The sequence below is a fragment of the Mytilus edulis genome, chromosome 14 (genome assembly GCF_963676685.1).
Source record: "Mytilus edulis chromosome 14, xbMytEdul2.2, whole genome shotgun sequence".
In the NCBI taxonomy this organism is placed as follows: Eukaryota; Metazoa; Mollusca; class Bivalvia; order Mytilida; family Mytilidae; genus Mytilus; species Mytilus edulis.
Genome location: NC_092357.1, coordinates 9,602,534 through 9,621,937, shown reverse-complemented (window position 1 = coordinate 9,621,937; position 19,404 = coordinate 9,602,534). Strand labels below are relative to the sequence as shown.

Sequence of the window (19,404 nt, the reverse complement as noted above, 5' to 3'; positions counted from 1 at the left end):
CTTAAACTTGTATGAACCATACTAAAACTTGTTTGAACAATACTTAAACTTGCATGAACCATACCTAAACTTGTATGGACCATTTAAGAACAATGTGTGTATGTTTCGTATGTAGTCTATTAATTAAAATGAAACAAATAAATAACAAGATGCTGAAGGAAGGTGATTTCTGGTCTGATTTTTCCAATTTTCGTTCAGTAAAAGATTCACTTCAGACGAACACTTATCTCAAACACAATAATCATGAGAACGTTGATATTGAGGTGAACTTTGGTCCATAAATTCATTCGATTTTCGTGAAGTAGACATAAAAGAAAACGATCATGTTGGTCGTAACTTAAACGACAAATATGTTGCAGTGATGTAAATTAGTACTGATCGTAACTGTACCTTATATAACCTAGAATACAGTAAGTAATGAATTTGAAACCTGTCTTTTATGAATATATTAAAAAGGTATATTTATGCATTTTTAAATATACGACAAATAATAAAACAATTTCTTTTACGGGGCAGCTGAAAAAAATGGCTCACATCGTTTAATGGAAAAAGTTACAGAATACAGAAATGTGATGTTTATGCCAATGTGCCACCCCTTACAACATATTTATTTAAATAGATATAGCCGACAAAATGAAAGGTTATTAAGACTCGGACAAGGACACAGTAGTTAGTAGTAAAAGTCTGTTACTCTCTGCAGGGTTATATTTGTAAATTAAGTGTAATTTAAAAGCTTTGCTCTGCTTTTGTGTAAATTTAACGGAAATTTTAAAGCATGTTTGAAATATGCAATAAAATGTATTTACATTAAATTGATGAGGTAATGGATGGGGTTTCTGGAAAAATGGGGCAAAAAAAAGAAATAGAGGAAAATTAGGAAAAAATATAAAGAATAGAGACAAAATATGCATAAAAATAAAGAATAAAGAATTGACAAAATGAAACAACCCCATCCATACCCTCATTTATGAAATGAAGGTTACCTGTTGAAATATTGAGGTGGGATTGCATGTACTGAACATATTATGTTAAAATGTTTATTTACGATAATTTTTTTTAAACCTTTTTTGTTACGCCATTCCTCAATTTCTATAGTTCATTTGATTATAGTCTTAATCAGTTTTACGGGTTACAGTTTAGGAGGGTAATTCATGTTTAATCTTATCAAAATTAAAAACGATCCTGGTTTCATCTTTGATTCTAAAGGCACACTAAATACAAAAGGTGCTGCGCAAAATTGACACCTCAGACCTACGTTAAAGTCAACGACCATGAGACGGATGTTGAACAGCTAACTAGAGACAGCAGTCAACAGCAAGATCTGTGTATCTTACACAAGACAAAGCATCACTTAGATGAATGCCAAGCGTTGCAAGCCAAATCTATCGAGGAACGCAAGGAACTGTTACGACAGAACAATGTGTGTAACAAGTTTTGTAAATTTAAATGTTCCCACACACAAAAGTCGGGACTGCAATCCAAGTATCATTTGTGAGTGTGAAAGTCAACGACATACCACTGCACTTTACACCACTAGACCACAACAACCCGTAAGTTCTATAAATGTGTGCCCAGTTATTACCTGTGTATGTGTACCCCGAGGATAGACTAATCTGTCTTTGAACAATCAACGTCTTTCTCGAGCAGGAGGTTCTATCGCCAATTCTGGCTTGAATATAAGGGAAAATGAACTGGTGGTCTTATCTTGGCATGACCTCAAACTAAATCCCTTTGTTGTTCCTCAAATCGTATAGTTCGTTTGATTATATTCTTAATATGTTAATGTGTTCCAGTTTAGTACGATAATTCATCTTTAACCTTTTACAAATTAGTAAGAACTTTAAAACATCGTATTATCTCTATGTTTTCCCTTTTCTTACACTTATCTCGTACTGGATTGCAAGATCATTCCAGTACTGTAGAACTACAGACTGAGTTTTACTTTAAACATTGTATTTGAAGCCTTCATATTGCTCTACAGTTATTAGGACATTTTTTTCCGTTAAATTTAAAAAAAATAAACTGCTCTTTAAGTATAAAATTTAATCGCATTTATTGGACTGTGTTATTATTTACATATGAGTTTTCGTTAGCATAACATTAACTAAACACATTGTAAAACTGTAATTTTGTTTACCATATGTCAGATTGGTTCATAATTACAGTTTCAGCACCTGATAGTCTTTTTTGCTTGAGTCAATCGTCGGTTATACTTAATGGTCAGACCATTACAGTACCGCTATATTATATGCTGTAGTTATAATGTACATAGATACGAGATAGCACATACTAATTTTGATGAATATGTTGTTTACGCAGCCTATAAACTTAGATACGATCAGATTGAACTTAGCGATCATTTCAATAAACTTATCCTAAAAGGTTAACAATGTAACACTATAAGATGATCTGTGAATGTTGTTTTATTGGAATCTACATTGATTTTGTTATCATTGAATTTACATCAAGCTAACTATTATTTGTATGCACAGGCATGGCTCTACAATATGTCAATATCTAGATGTCGGCATTGCATAATGTCATGTTTTTGTAATCTTGTCTTTCATTTTTGCTTATGCAAATGTGAAGTGTCTGTATGCCATTTTTTTTTGTCAACTTATTTGTAGTCTGTAATTTACCACATTACGACTACAAAATTACACGACAAGAAAAGGCATCATTAGTATGATTTGTTTACTAAATTATTGTCCCTGCAGTTTTTGTTTACTAAACCAGAATACATCAAGACTGTGTATATTTTATAATTCTTAAACTTAATGTCTGTATATCACACAATCAGCTGAGTATTGTTTGCAATATGTCATCTGAGTTTAATAACATGGTTATCTGCACAGTACTTTCAAATACTATGATAACAATCATATTCAAAAGTGACGACCGTCTCATGTCGGTTAGGAACATCGTTGCAAATATAATAGTCAACGATTCGACCATAACACATTTAAGTGACGACCATCATGTTCGAATTTTGGAATGACTATTTTACTAAAATTTGATGATTTTATGTACCATTTTTAACCTCAATTTCAGTGTACTAATGATTAGTGTGTTTGTGATTAGCGTTTTGAGTGACGTAAACCTTATTTTGCCAAAAAATTCGAAATGACAAACATATCTTGAGAGTTGTTTCCCATCTTTTGCTAACCGTAACTTTCCTTTAAAACCATCCGCTTACAAGTATTACACATTTCACGTAGGACATAACGTTTTCAGTTAAATGCATTTGTATGTACATGACCATTGCGTTATGTATATAAAAAGAGCTTTTTTGCAATTTAAATGATTTAAAAATAATAAAGATAGTTAAATAAACAGTTAAAGTAAAGATTATCAGCTCTTGACAGATATATTAGAATCAGAAAATGCAAATTGGTCTGTATTATCAAAACTATACCTTAATAAATTCGGAAAAAACCTTCTTATTTTCAAGACGAATGTGAATAACACAAAATTGCTAGATAAAAACACATGGAACAGTACACCATAAAGATAAACTTTATATTGGTGTACTGTTCCATGTGTTTTGTCCAAACACGAGGGACAGAAAAGTCGTCTGAGGTCACTTGACCGCAATTTGTTTTTGATTAAATAATAAAAGAACCCAAAAAGTCATTCCGGATGAATGATCAAATTCCGTAAAACAATAATTGTGTAGATATTTTTTTATATGAATATATCTGAAAATACTTTTAGTGATGTAGCAAAAACTATTTGTAATAACTATAATAATAGTTTAATGTGTGAATTAAAGCTATGTAATTTATTAGTTAATTTTACTGAATATTATTCCTAGGTATTCAGTTGTAATCTAATCTTGATGAAATGCTGTACACAAGTTTAATTGTTAAACAGCAATATGTGCAATAAAGAATCAATTAGAGTGTTAAAAAAAAAACAACAAAAAACTTTCTGTTTTGCTAACCCAAACAGTTATGCAGGATTCAAACAGAAATAAAGCTCAGACAAAAAAAGGACAAATAAAGATGTATATTAAGTAAACCACTCTCAATGTAATGGTTACGTATGTGTTAAAGGTTATACAGTATGTATCTTACAATTTGTGTACATTTTAGCCTACCTCGGAGTTTATATTTAAAATTTCAGGTCTTCCATGGGAAGTAAAAAAGTTAGATAAAAAATCTGCCAGGGTGTTCTCTAGTTTATTGGAAGAAGAAAGTTATCCACACTATGAGTCAAGAGTGATGTTAGCTGGAGAACAGGCGACAGGGAAGACAACTATAGCCAGATATCTTGTCGGAAAACGACCAACCAGGTTCAGGATGTCTACTGATGGAATAGAATTATATAATGGACTTTCATACATGGACCGTGATACGAAGGACTGGCTAGGAGGACATCAAGGTAGAGTTTTATACAAATCGAAAGCGTCAAGCCAACATGTGATTTCAGATGAACGATCATTTCATTATCTGATGTGATGACCTTTCTAACTACATCGTAAAGTTTTCCATTATCTCGTCTAAATAGTGCATACATAAGTTAAAAATATGCACTGATGTTATCGCCGTTGTATCTCAACCAAACAAAAAGATGTAAAAAAACACATAGTGCATGTATACAATTACAGTGGTACTAACCTGTACAGAAGGTACATTTTACTCGCTTTTAAAGTGTACGAAAAATATGTTGAGCAGACAATTGAGACTCCTTTACCGATAAAAAAATGATTCCCACGTCTGTTTATGACTGTTCTAGTCCTATTGTCTAATTTATTGCAGATCAGGTCTTGGGCAAGACTAAGTGAGACCATTTCTCATGACAGGCAGGGATAAGATATAATGAGAACCGCGGACAGGTCTACATGTCTAAACTAATTTTTTATATATATCCGGGCACATTGAATTCTGAATGTAAAACTGTAAAATCACCACGTCCTAATAACCCAATACCATAGTTTATTGTCTTCTGTTTGGTAGATAATAAGAGCAACGTGTCTAAGATTCACGTTAATTGTAGTAAACCTTGTCAAATATTGTTCGTGCATATGATCAAGGAGGGTGTGAATTGGGCTTTACAGATTAGAGGATAAAGGACAAAGCTTATTAAAAATAGAGAAAACGGTCCAACAAATAACGAATAGCGTACAAGGAGGTGCTTTAATTATTGAATTGAGAAAAAGGACATTAAAAAAAATGAAATAAAAAAAAACTTATTAAGATTCATCATCTGGACTTATTATTTGATTTATTTGTGTTGGTCAATCAATGAGTAATTCAGGTCCAAGCATAACATTATAAAAAGGGGACACACATATAAATCAAAATGTGTTAACCAAAAGTCTTCCGTTTGATTCCTCATTTTCAGTTTATGTTTTTTTGGTTAATACGGTGTTGAGTTTTTGTTTCGTTTATTCAAATTTCTTTCTATAGAAACAGTTTAAAGTGGAATTGTGTAATTATAATAGTCTTCGATATATAAACTGATCATAGATACAAGGATTGAAATATTATAATTATAATTGCACATGACGCACGTGTCGTCTACAAAAGACTCATTAGTGACGTTCGAATCAAACATTGTTAAAAAAAGGTCAAACAATGTTCTTAGTTGAAGAGCATTGAGGACCAAAAACTCCGAAATTTTTTGCCAAATACAGGTAAGGTTATCTATTCCTGATTTAAAGCCGCCTTAGTATTGCGACTATACATATATGACTCTTAAAAATGTGATGGAATATGAATGTTTGATAGATTTATCTGTAATCATAAGGTCTTTTTGACAATTGAATTTTTGCATTGTGCAAACATGTCCGTAATTGTATGTATATACAAATATTTGAAGGTATGTAATTTTAAAAACCTTGGGAGATGATTTTAATTTCACAGCTGGGTGCCCAAAATACAAAAAGGATATGTGTATTGTAGTAAACCAGTTGTAATTACCCCATCACGACCCTCCTTTACTTGTAAACATGTTATTTTAAAAGCGTGTGCAATAAATTTTGATTTCACTTCTGGGTGCCCAGGATACACGAAATATTAGTTGTAAAAAACATTGTCAAATATTGTCGGTGCACTAATACTTATAAGTGTATGTCCCTATCTGCTAACATTTGCATGTGTAATGAAATTAAACGTAGTCGAGTTTCGGTAAATATTCCGCATATACAATTTATTTTGAAGTGTATATTTGTCTGTGGAAAGTTTGTTCATTTATATAAGAGTTGTGCGGGGTATTGTTTTAATACGTAGCTTGATAGGCAGAGGCAAAGTGGACGTTTGACTTATGATTCGACAGGATATTGATTCTGTTTGTTTAAGCAATTGTATTTGCCAGAAGTTCTACAACTAAAGCCGACATTACCTCGTTTACAGACTGTGTTATTCCTTTATAGCTTGCTGTTCGGTGCAAACCAATACTTCGTGTTAAAAGCCGTACTCTTAGACCTATACTTGTTATTTTTTTCTTACACTGGGACTTATATTGGCAGTTTTGTCATTGACACTTATACCACATCTGCTGATTTATTTGTAACGCGGGAGTGGAGTCCAATAGCATTTCCTCTGTTCGTGTACGTCCTCATTCACATGTTGGTTAGTCTCATTGGCATCTCAGTCATAATAGCCTTCCATCATTACCGAACTGAACAAAGAAATAACACGACGGTTCCCGTATATGGTGCAGGAAATCCTTACCCATCCGGAGCACCTGATTTCACTCCCGGTTTTTAGTGGAGTTCGTGTTGTTTCTTTTTTATTATTTATAACTGTTGATATAAATGTCCTTTGGATTTTTTAGTTTATGTTTATTTGTTATTGTCGATTGGCAAATCATTGATATACATTCATTATGTTCCTGATAAACAAACATATTACAATTTTTGAATTTCAATGTCTTTTTGATTTACAAAGTAAAGTTGTCGAATCATGTTCAATTTCCTAGTAGACTTGATTAAAACTCACAATATGGATCACATGGATCATGATGCACGGAACGCTTTCGGCCATTCATTTGAAACGTTTTGACGGATCAAGATATCAATTATCCAAGTAAATATGAATATTATGAACAACGTTAATCATGAATGAATGCGAGATGATATTAAGTTTAGCCTAAATCGACATACCAGCTGAACTGTTACTTATTCATGGCACATTTAACATGCTATAAGACTTCAGCTTTTATTCTTAAAGCACCCTAAGGTTAACAATAGTTGTGTGTGTATTTAACCAACTTATGTAAGGTACATTATCTATATTAACCACAGTGTAGGAACGGAACTGCACTTTATTACTATTTTAATTGTCATTCGAGAGTCTTTAAAGCAGGACTCCAACAATCTAACAAATAACAAGTTACTAGACGGAAAGTAAGATGTTACTAAATAAAGTTTTGGCTTCAGGTTTTGCTAGTAAAAGCATGCAAGGTGTAAATATAAACCAATCATATTATAAAAATATTGCATACATCAAATCTTTTCCCTTAGAGTAGTGAAACTCAAGATGAATCGATCAAAACTGTCACACAACAGCAATACTTAAATGTTAAAAAAACATTGAATAACCAATCAATGTTATTAGAACGTTCATATTTAAATTTTCTGATAAATAGTCTTGCCTGCCTGTCTGAAAGTTCAAAAGCCTTCGTCCTGTTAAAAATCGAAATATACATGTATTGATGTTATCAATGTCGGATGATTTAATTGACTGTACGATCGATTGCGAGTTTACTGTTCAATCACTTGGGTCTTGTATGTGCAATTGCTTGACCAACTTTATAAATTACTTTAAATTTACATTTCTTTGTTTGGTCCTTGTTCGTCCTATTATAGTCAACTATGGTGTTTGAAATACAAATGCACACTTATTCATTGAGTTTGTCGATTCAGATTATAACAGATTAATCGTTTTATGGTACTGTTGAGTGAGACACAATCAAAGCTTGAACAATGGGAATACAAAACAAAATAGAAAGGGAGTAAAAATGTAAAGAAATCACTACTTTGAAAAATGTTGATAAAACAAAACAATAATACGAAGAGGTGACGAGGTGTTCTGGAAGGCATGATAGTTTGAAGTATACTTATTTTATTACATCCAAATAGTTCAACACAAAACCTTATATTTCACGAAATTTTACAAAATAAAAAGCGGTACATAAATGTTCCTAAATAACGACGAACGAACGGAGAAACAGTTTTCTAGTTAAAAAAATATTTTATTAAATCACCTTTTAGCCTATTATAACTTTCTCTTTATCTCAGATTTGATAAAGCCAGAAACACATATCATGAGGACATTTTCTAACCATTTAAAAAGCAGTCATCTCGTTTTTTTCTTTTGACACGGAGACATTGATACGTAATAATATAAGAACAATTCTGTTTCCAAATTGATTGTGCATAAGTACAACATGTCTATATCATAATGTATGCTAAATTAACTGGAAGCCATATCACGAAAACATTGTGATTAATAATAATTTTAATATATATGTGTTATAAACTGTAACCGGAAATCAAAAATATCAGTACTGAGCTTTTTTATAGAATATTTTTGATAATTGATTTACGAGTCAATTTGTGTTTACTAAAGCTTTAAAGTTGGCCAAGTGGTTGTACAGATGAGGTCCAAGTGATTGTGCGATAAACTTGCAAGCGAGTATGCGGTCAATTAAAATTGCGACATTGAGATAATAAATAGGCTCGGATTCCTACCGGGACATTGGCTTTTAAACTTTTAGACAGGTAAGACTATACACCCGGAAAGGTACACGTATAAGTTCTGGTGGCAATAATTGGTTTAATTTTTTTTTGACAGTTTTGATCGATTTACTCCACCATTCTAAAACAACGTTTGGATGTATATCTCGTTTTTACTTATTGATTATGTACAGGAATTCCAATGGGGACTAACTGTGCACCACTTATTGCGGACCTCTTTTTGTATTGTTACGAGTTACAATTTATGACAAAAATAAGCAAAGACCCATCAAAACAACATCTGATAAACAAATTTAATAATACTTTTAGATATTTGGATGATATTTTGGCTCTCAATAATGACGACTTCAGTATGTATATTAATGAAATTTATCCTGGTGAACTAACTTTAAATAAAGCTAATACTAACAATGACCACTGCCCTTTCCTCGATCTTGATATCTATATCACTAACGGAAAGCTGAATACTAAAATTTATGATAAAAGGGATGAATTTTCATTTCCTATCGTTAATTATCCGTTTTTAGATGGTGACGTTCCCTTGTCACCATCTTACGGTGTTTATATATCTCAACTTGTACGATTCGCTCGTGTATGTAACAATGTTTTAGATTTTAACGAGAGAAATTTATGTATTACTGAAAAATTATTACACCAGGGTTTTCGATATCACAAACTAGTCCAAACATTTACTAAATTTTATCATCGGTATAAAGACATCATTCGTAAATATAGCTCAACATGCAGACTTTTTATACGTTCAGGTATTTCACATCCAATTTTTTATGGAAATATTCTTTATAAAGCACAAAGGTGTCAGTATTCACCTCATAAACTTACAAAACCTTTGAATAGACTTATTAAGAAGGGATATAATTACGATACTGTTGTCAAGTCATTAAAGATTGCATATTTTGGCGTTAATATTGAGTCACTGATAAGGTCTTTGCGTCGGAACTAAACACATTTATTCTAAAAACAGTTGTTGGCATGACACGGGTTATGTTCTTCTCATATATGTTATGATGGTATGATACTAAACCCCTTACGGGAAGGATTGTGCCTGATGTTCATATGATGAAATCATAATCTTTCAGTCAGTTTAATTGAAGTCTGGAGCTGGCATGTCAGTTAACTGCTAGTAGTCTGTTGTTATTTATGTATTATTGTCATTTTGTTTATTTTCTTTGGTTACATCTTCTGACATCAGACTCGGACTTCTCTTGGACTGAATTTTAATGTGCGTATTGCTATGCTTTTACTTTTCTACACTGGTTAGAGGTATAGGGGGAGGGTTGAGATCTCATAAACATGTTTAACCCCGCCGCATTTTTGCGCCTGTCCCAAGTCATGAGCCTCTGGCCTTTGTTAGTCTTGTATTATTTAAATTTTAGTTTCTTGTGTACAATTTGGAAATTAGTATGGCGTTCATTATCACTGAACTAGTATATATTTGTTTAGGGGCCAGCTGAAGGACGCCTCCGGGTGCGGGAATTTCTCGCTACATTGAAGACCTGTTGTGTTTTTTTTTATTTTGGTCGGGTTGTTGTCTCTTTGACACATTCCCCATTTCCATTCTCATTTTTTTATAAAATGTTTTGATTACCAACATCTGGAACAGAAACAATAGTAATATTTGAGTTCATCACACTATATATCTAGTAACTAGTAAATTGTCAGAGCTTCGCTTGACAGTCTCCCGAATGACCAAAACATTTTAAATAAACGTAAGGTTGTGTTCTCACATTCAATAAACAATGTATCTTATGAAGTCGTTTAACATAGTGATCTCTTATTTAGATTTTTCCCTAGAAGAAATTACCGTTAGCAGATCCATGTTACAGAAAGAGAAAACACAAGACAAAGATAAAGATGTCACGTCTGATACAGGTCAACAAGATAACATGTATAATGCAACGAGCAAAGCAGGAACATTAGAGTTGGATGGAACTAGCAATAAGAACGAACACGTCGCACTGGGCTATCAAACTGGAAAACAAATATCTGATTTTTGTAATGACATAGAGCTAGATGAAGTTACGTTTGTTAAAGAAAAACCAACAACAGACTCACATTACTCGAAGACAGATGACGCTGATGAGATGCTCATACAAACTGTTACTAAACCTGGAGCTATCAGAAAGCTGAAAAATGTGTTTGGCATTACTAAAAAAGTGAAAGAAGTCAAAGTGTCAATCACAAAAAAAAAATTCTTAGAGAAGTCTTTCAAAGCTGGACAAAAGCAATTACACAACAAAAAGATAGCACCTATAATCATCTGGGATTTTGGTGGTCAGGATGTTTTCTATTCAACACATCAAACTTTTCTAACATACAGAGCGATTTATATTGTTGTCTTGGATGGAAGTAGAAAACTCGATGATCCATGTCCGAATGACCAGTACCTTCCCGGAAAGAGTGGCTATAAAACAGCAAGAGGTATTTAAATACACACATTTACAGTTTGCACTTTTTTTTAAAATAGTCACTTGAATAGCTGAATTGAATGCAAAATCACAAAATGTATTTCCAATATGATAAAACAATTAAATCGAAAACGATTTCAAATTTTAGTTGCTTAGAGCAGAAATTGTTATTCGGCTGGTTTATTCGTAATATATTTTCCGTTTCTATTTTTTTTTTTATTCCTACAGATTATCTGCTATTCTGGATTAACACCATTGTTACATACTGCAAGGGAAGTAATCAGGGATTTCCTAAAATTATGGTGGTTTTAACGCACAAAGATATGGTAAACGCTGTAAGTATTTCGATATACAGCACTATTTGTTGTAATCCTATTTTAAATAACCTACATTTTTTATTTCAATGATACGGCTGTGAAAAGGTGTATTTGCAATTTGAGTCAAATCGGAGAACATTATTTGACAACATATGCCCTTTTAATATATGTGTTATGGTACTGATTGGTGCGATTTAAAAAAAAATAATTGATGTCTTTCGACAAAATAGTTTAAACACAATATCATAAAGGCAAATTTTAAAATCAATCAAAAGTTCGACATCATCACTTTTAAATACTTTAAAGGTTGAAATAAGCAGAGTTTTATCTTTGCAACATCATTTAAATAAACACGTTAGTTTGAAAATAGTGGGCTCTTTTTTCAATTATTTTCTTGGTTTTATTGATCTGTTTAGAAAAAATAGCTTACAGTCAACGTAATACACAACAGCAGTTTTTCAAGTATTTCAACAAATATTTGTTTAGGTATATATCAAGTTTTGAGCAGTATGAACAATTTTTAGTTCACCTCCAGTAATTTGTCCGACTCTACTATTTTTTTTAAATTCATCAATTAAATTTCGTTTTGTAGTTACACCGTGGGAAAAAGGTGTAAAATAAATCCAGTGCATAAGATATGAAACTGTACTATAATTTGGTTTGCAAATGCCTCTTTGAAATCTAAGCATTCTTGTTGGTTTTTTTATGAACATTTCGACGAACATTTCTTTTTCGATGGGCATTTGTTGCGTTTCTTTCGTCCTATGCTTCAATATATTATCATTGTTTGCTAGTTGTAATGTTCCGTTTGCAACCTTCCGCAATTGAGTGATGAAGTACACCACTTATTCTTCATTCAGTTGTTTAGATGTTAAATTCAACAATTTCTAGCATCAACACACTTCCTTAACTTTTGCTGGGATGCACAAATCCACACCACCTATCTTTGTAAATATAAGTACAATGGTCATAATGAATACCGAAAGTTAAGCACTATAAACAATGACGCGTCACAACTGAGAAGCAGGCTAAACAAATATTACATGTTAAGTGACAAGCACTATTGTTTTATTCAAATTTCCAAAATTATAAAAGTGTTCTATAAGTATCACCTGCCATCCAGAATTTATTCGATATCCAAATCACTAAAAATATATTTAAATTTTACTAAAAGGAACTATTTTCTTTGCAATGGCTACTTCTTTTAAGATATTGTATTATTTGTGTCTGATCCTTGATTATTAGTATATAAAGTTTCAGCTGATTGTAATAATGCAATTGAATGTATATTAAATGCTCATCTGACGATTAAATGTTATCTCACGGAATAAGAGTGTTAATCAAGTACATGAATAAGTTTATTACTTAAAACATTATTCTGGATTTTTTTTAGAATGAAGTTGAAAACCGACGTCATGAACTATTTGCAGATATCCGACAGATGTTTAAAGATACATCTTTAACGCAACATTTGGTGATGGATGAGGAAATATTTGTAAACGCTAGAGACAAACATGACCAAGAAATGTGGAGGATTAAGAAAACTATCATCCGCGAATCAGAGAAACAACCAACATGGGGCGAACCTCTTCCAAAGTGCTTTATACCTTTAGAGTTAGAATTTGCATCACTGATTAGACGCAACATTCCTTTGATAACCCTACAGCATCTAGCAAAGATAAATGCATTGCAACCTATCAGACCGTTGTCAGAAGCTGAATTAAAGGTATTTCTGAAATTTCAACATTCCATCGGTAAGGTCCTATACTTTGATGAGCAAAAATTGGATAAACATGTCATATTGTCCCCAACCCATCTCATTGATGCCTTTAAGTCTATTGTTACTGATAGAAGGTTCTGTGAAGGAGACGAAGAAAGAGAAAAGCTGTGGGAAGTATTGGACACAAAAGGGGTTGTATCAAAGATGTCCATTAACACAGTTTGGATGAAAAAGATATATCGTAGATTTAATGAAAATAAAGATTATTTATTGGATGTCATGACCCACCTTGATATAATGGTTGAACCAAAGAGATACGATTCAGATCGCAAACGCGTTCCTGCTGATTTCTACTACGTTGCAAGTATGGTAAGGACTAAAGATGATTCTGGATACCTACATTCTACTGGTTTTGCAAACAGAAACATTTCCATAGCTTATCAAACTTCATCACTGATGATACCACCCGCATTATCATTTCGATTTATAAGTATCTGTCTATATGTTTGGGCTGTAAAGAAATATGGAAACAACAAGGACATGCTGTTTCATAGGTCAGGAGTGTTCACAATTGATCCTTCTTTAGACATGTACATTCTCTGCGAAGATACAAGGATCATTGTTCGTCTTGTTCATGCTAGAACAAACGCACTCATAATGAGGGATATGGCTTCAAGTATTAATGAATGTCTCACTTCTGCCTTAGAAAAAATAAGTCAGTTGTACATCAGAACCAGCAGTGACCAGAGTCACACCTCTGTAGAATCATTCATTACCAGCATATGTTGTAATTCATCAGAAAACCCATGTTTCCTCGAGGTCAACAAACTATTTAAACTAGACAAACCATGGAAATGTCCATCTCACGGCATTGAGCATAATGTTCATACAGCAACATCATGGTTCCCAGTAGAGGTAAAATTCAATAATGTTTTTTCAATAATTTTATTAATTGAACATACTTATGGAATATGTCTGCTGTGGATTTTGGAATGATACCACAGATACTATTTGTAATAGCGCAAACATAATCTTAACTTAATGAAACCACAACACTTTTTCAAATTTATTGATTTTGCTCAAATGAAACCTAAGCACACCATTTTCTTTATATTGAAAACCTCATGAATTGGACTATGTGTTTCTGTAGATTTTTGGCAGCTGTGTTAGTCGTTGAGATTTGGATTGGAACGACTGATTCATGGATTGTTCTCGGATACTTAATACATTTTGCCAAATACTATATAATTTATATAAAGTCTAAAGATTCAATATTCTAGTCATAAAAAAAATCAAACTTTTCAAAACAAGAGAAAATAAATTATGTAGATAAATAAATGTCTTTCTAAATATATCATAAATACCGAAATCTTTATTATTTATTAATGATTAAACTATAAATAGAATACTTATTTCCACCAATAAAGCAAAAAAAAAACATTAAAGATTAGACACATTTTCAAGAATTAAGAATAATGCCTTACATAATTTAAGCAATAAACATACCGCATAGAGTAAAAGTTTCGATTTGTGAATTTCGGACGGCAGTATACTACTATTGTCCCTTTTTAATGCATAATTTTACTTATTGCCGCTAACATATATACATGTATGTATGTAAAATATACAGATCAAATGGATGTTTGCAATTATGCTGTTTAGTTTGATATTATTTGCGTCTCAACAGAGCTTTTATTATGGATAAATTTTCGGCCATGTTGTGTGTTGACTAACTAGAGAATATTGTTCTAAAATATAAGATATTTTTACTAGTTTTGTATTATATATAGAGCTGTTATTTCACTGATTGATTTTTTTGTTTTTGTGAATCATCTCTCCCAAGTAAATACTTTTCAGTCTAACAATATTGTCATTTGATCTTAACAATTCTGAAAATACTGAAAACTAAGGAGTCAGGATTTGTCAATTTCCATGTAATACTTCTATGTATATACCTTTACAAATCACAAAGTGTGTGTTTAAAAAACAAAATACTGAACAGTAAAAAAAAAATCAAGTGATAAAAATACCGACGATTGTTTAAACTATAAAAAGATGGTAACATGGTACGCCTATAAATTATCTGTATGGTGTTATATCAAGTAAATGAAAATCACTTGTCAACTCAAGAAAGGATAACATTCTCTTCACTAAGGTCAAACTACGATTCAATTACTTTCAATTCAAAGTGCTGAATCTGAGAATTTAGTTTAGATTTCGATGTGCGAATAAGTTATGCTTTTTATTCGCAGAACGAAGACATATGTGAACCAGACTGCCCAGGTATTTTGATGTTATTTAGCAATATAGCAAATAGGGAAAGCAATTCATGTCTCAAAAGTATTTCTATCACATTGTTTGTACAAATCAAGTCAAAGAAGAAAGAAGGTTGCATTTGTGATCACGTAAACCAAATTTATAGAATACCTAAAAAAAAAACATATGAAAGATGGACGATATATATAAGAGGGAGAGTCAAACTCATTGATTGAGAACAAACAGACAACGCTAAAACTGAAAAAGACAAAAAGATAAATAAAAGTACAGAAAAAGTAAAATCACAAACATACTGAACTCAGAGGAAAATCTAATCAGAAAGTCCATATTCACATGGCAAAAATAAACACATCAAAAACGAATGGAGAAGAACTGTTATATTACTGACTTGTTACAGGCATTTTCAAATGTAGAAAATGATGAATAAAACCTTGTTTTATAGCGCTAAACCTTTCACTTCTTTGATGACAGTCTCGTCAAATTCGAAGACACAACAAAGAAAACAAACAAATAAGCAACACAAACCCCACTTAAAACTGGGGGTTATCTCTGGTGCTATGGAAGGGTGATCAGGTCCTGCTCCACACGTAGCACCCGTCTTCAACTTCCACCTTTAAAGAAAGAAAAAAAGTTCAAAGACCGAGGTTTAAGATAAAACTGAATATTAAATATAATATTAAGCTCTGTTTCAAGGCAGGAATATGCATATAAATATAATTTTAATAGCATTTTCATATATACTAATATCGACCAATTTCATGAATTTACCTTTTATAAAATTAATGTGATTTGTAATGAGTAAAATTATAAATATGAAGAAGTTTCGAAAAAAAACCAACATTTGAATTATTGATTAAATTACAAACAGGCTAATATCACTAATTATCACTCGACTCAAGCCAAATGTTTTGAATTGAATCATAGTCATTTAGTACCATAGCCATTTCGTACCACGACAATTTCTATTGAATTTATTTTATTATTCTTTTTTAGCCGTCGTCAAACTGTTTTCGATTGAAAAGATTGAATTATTTTTGTTTGTATCGTTTGCCCCTCTTTTGTGGGATAAACATTGCCTATTTGATAAATCAATCCTGATGTTCATAAAGATTCTAAATCAAATGACAGTTTATTATTTCTATCCACTTAAGACGGAATTGCAATTTAGTATTTAACACAAAACTAATGTTTAAGTGTTATTCTCCTTACATTATCAAAATTCTTACAAAACAAAATTTTGTTGAAGGACTTTAAAATAACTGGTTACAAATATTATTTCTTCATTGTTCATCATAATAAGACAATGAATAATATTAAACAAAGTTAACAACATTTTAGAATATTTTTACAAATAACAGTTTGATTTTATTTGAAAACAAACTAATCCTGAACAATAAAAAGTATGACATTTTATGTGCTGTCAATAATTTTCATCAAAATAGACAAATCATTTGAAACGAAAGTGTATGTATATTCATCTTTACAATATTCATATCATACACATAAGTACTTATCTGGATCCATTAATTATCATTGATAATAATTGAAATTGCATTATTTCTGATAAAAGAAGAAATATTTGTAATATGGAGCAAACACAAATGTAATATATTTTTTCTATAATTTAGTATAATTATGAAAAAACAAGCAATCCTGATGTACAAAAAAGAATCCAAATGAAATGACGGTTTGTTATGTCTATCGAATTAAATAAATTAGTATTCAACACAAACAAAAGTTATTATTCTCCTTACATTATCAAAATTCTTACAAAATAAACTTATTGGAGGACTTTAAAATAACTAGTTGCATTTTTTGTTTTCAAAAGAAGAACAATTGGTAATTTTACACAATGCGAACAATATTTCAGTATATTTTCTCAGATACATTTTTTGTTGTTGTGAAAAACAATAAATTTTGAACCATAAAAGGTACGAAGATCCAAGGCCGGCCAATAATTTTCAAAAAATATAGGAATAATTTTGATTCAACGGAAGCAAAAGTGTATGTTTATTTTTCTTAAGTAATTCACATTTTATACACAAGAAAAAAAACTGAAATAAGAAAAATACTGAACTCCGAAGAAAATTCAATTGAAAAGTCCCTAATCAAATTGCAAAATCAAATGAAAAAACACATAAAACGAATGGACAAAAACTGTCCTATTCCTTACTTAGAACAGTCATTCTTACATGTAGAAAACGGTGGATTGAAACTGGGTTAAGAGCGCTAAACCTCTCACTTATATGGCAGTCGCATCATATTCCATTATATTTACAAGGATGAGTGAACAAAACAGACATAATCGGCAAAACTGTTAGAATAGAGATACAGCCAGCATTACCGTGTCACAATCTCAATAGAACACAAACAAACAAATATATAACAAAGAAGCACAAAAAAGGAAATATAGAATTTAATTTATTATTACATACGTCCTTGACTGAATGCATTCATAACGACTGATTGTAATTGAGGTTACATTATTTCTGAAATAAAAAGGAGAAATACTGACATTTTTAAGCAACACGAACTATAAAAAAAAACAATTCTGATGAACAAAAAACTAAAATTAGATGACAGTTCCTAATTTATTTCAAAATTATAACTTTTTTATTCAACCCAACTAAATTTCAACTATTTTTAATCTTTTATTTTTAAACTTTACCAAAGGAACTTTTATGAGGCCTAAAAAAAAACATTGCCTTTTTTTCATAAGAAAAAAAATTCGCAAATTAGAAACAAAAATTTAAATAACACTCTAATTGTATTAAGCCACACAAAGCTTTATGTGTCTTAACTGTAATACTTCTTTTATTTTTATCATTCAGCGACAATAAATAGAGTACTTATTTTTAACTTACAACATGTTACCGCTTTTATTGGTACATACTTAACGAGGAAAGATGTCTTCGTAGCGGTCCGCGTTTTTCGACCGTAAATAATGTGGAGTTCGTTTTACATAAGATTTCTATTTATATACGTATTTGTGTGGTCCGTGCATACTATTAATGTACTGATTGATTGCTGACTGTTATAACGGTAACTCGCATATACCTGTTTTTGACGTATCTGACGGATATTATCGGTAATATAAAACCGTTCAGTCATCCATCAGTCAAACATCCGTCCCCGTCATGTCAAACAGTAACGCATAAAGTCACAAGAACGCGTGTCTAATGAAAGTGTGACAAGGGTCTCAATATTAAGACATTTGTCTGGATACTGATGTATGTTTATTTTTTATATAAATGGAAAACTATGAAACTATATGTGATTTACTATGCGTATAAATACAAGTAATATATTAAAGTTTTGATCACTATAAAAATACGAAAAATTTAAAACATTTATTTTGAAAACAAACATGTAGTTACAAAGTATAATTTCAAATATTGTAAAAATGTCATAACAAAAATTCCATACTAATATTCCTGTTTAAAATTTAGTATTATTGATATACCAAGTATGATATGGAAAAGATCAAGTTTGGCAGTTACGAAAACGTAACAACATTGTTCCCTATATGGAACGATTTTATCAAGCATTTTTGTCGATATGATACGAAATGGAAAGACTCTTTTTTTCAAATGGTACGAAACGATTAATATTTTGTTCTACATAGGGTACGAAATGGTTTCTTTTGGTACACATTTGTTTATGTTCATGGTATGAAATGGCAAGTTCGTGGTACGAAATGGTTAAGATACGAAATGACTGGATACCTATGATTATAAAATCGAAGATGTGGTATGATTGCCAGTGATACATCTATTCACAAGAGACATAAATGACACAGTTGTTTGTTTAAATCTCTATAATGTTTTGAAAATGTATATTTCATTAGAGTTCGTATTATAATTCACTCAAACATAACATCTAACATATTATGCTGGTAGTGAACTTAAGATATTAGGGTAACAGGACAGTATATCCAATATGTAATATTTATATTACTTA

At 31.4% G+C, this 19,404-nt stretch overlaps 1 protein-coding gene across 1 annotated transcript; it reads left to right on the top strand.

The window, feature by feature from the left end:
* Positions 1 to 1,418: 1,418 nt before the first annotated feature.
* LOC139503960 (probable serine/threonine-protein kinase roco6) lies at positions 1,419 to 13,742 on the top strand. Its single transcript, XM_071294005.1, has 6 exons — positions 1,419 to 1,550; positions 4,095 to 4,383; positions 10,505 to 11,143; positions 11,359 to 11,465; positions 12,841 to 13,536; positions 13,722 to 13,742. Exons 1-6 carry the CDS (start codon positions 1,419 to 1,421, stop codon positions 13,740 to 13,742), a joined length of 1,884 nt encoding a protein of 627 aa, XP_071150106.1.
* The last annotated feature ends 5,662 nt before the right edge of the window (positions 13,743 to 19,404 follow it).

Excerpts from the sequence above, each read along its gene's own strand:
- LOC139503960 (XM_071294005.1), top strand. The coding sequence starts at position 1,419 with ATGTGTGTAACAAGTTTTGTAAATTTAAATGTTCCCACACACAAAAGT. Across the intron at positions 11,466-12,840 it reads ACAAAGATATGGTAAACGCT|AATGAAGTTGAAAACCGACG; the intron begins GTAAGTATTTCG and ends GATTTTTTTTAG. Across the intron at positions 13,537-13,721 it reads TCTACTACGTTGCAAGTATG|GTCAGGAGTGTTCACAATTG; the intron begins GTAAGGACTAAA and ends GCTGTTTCATAG.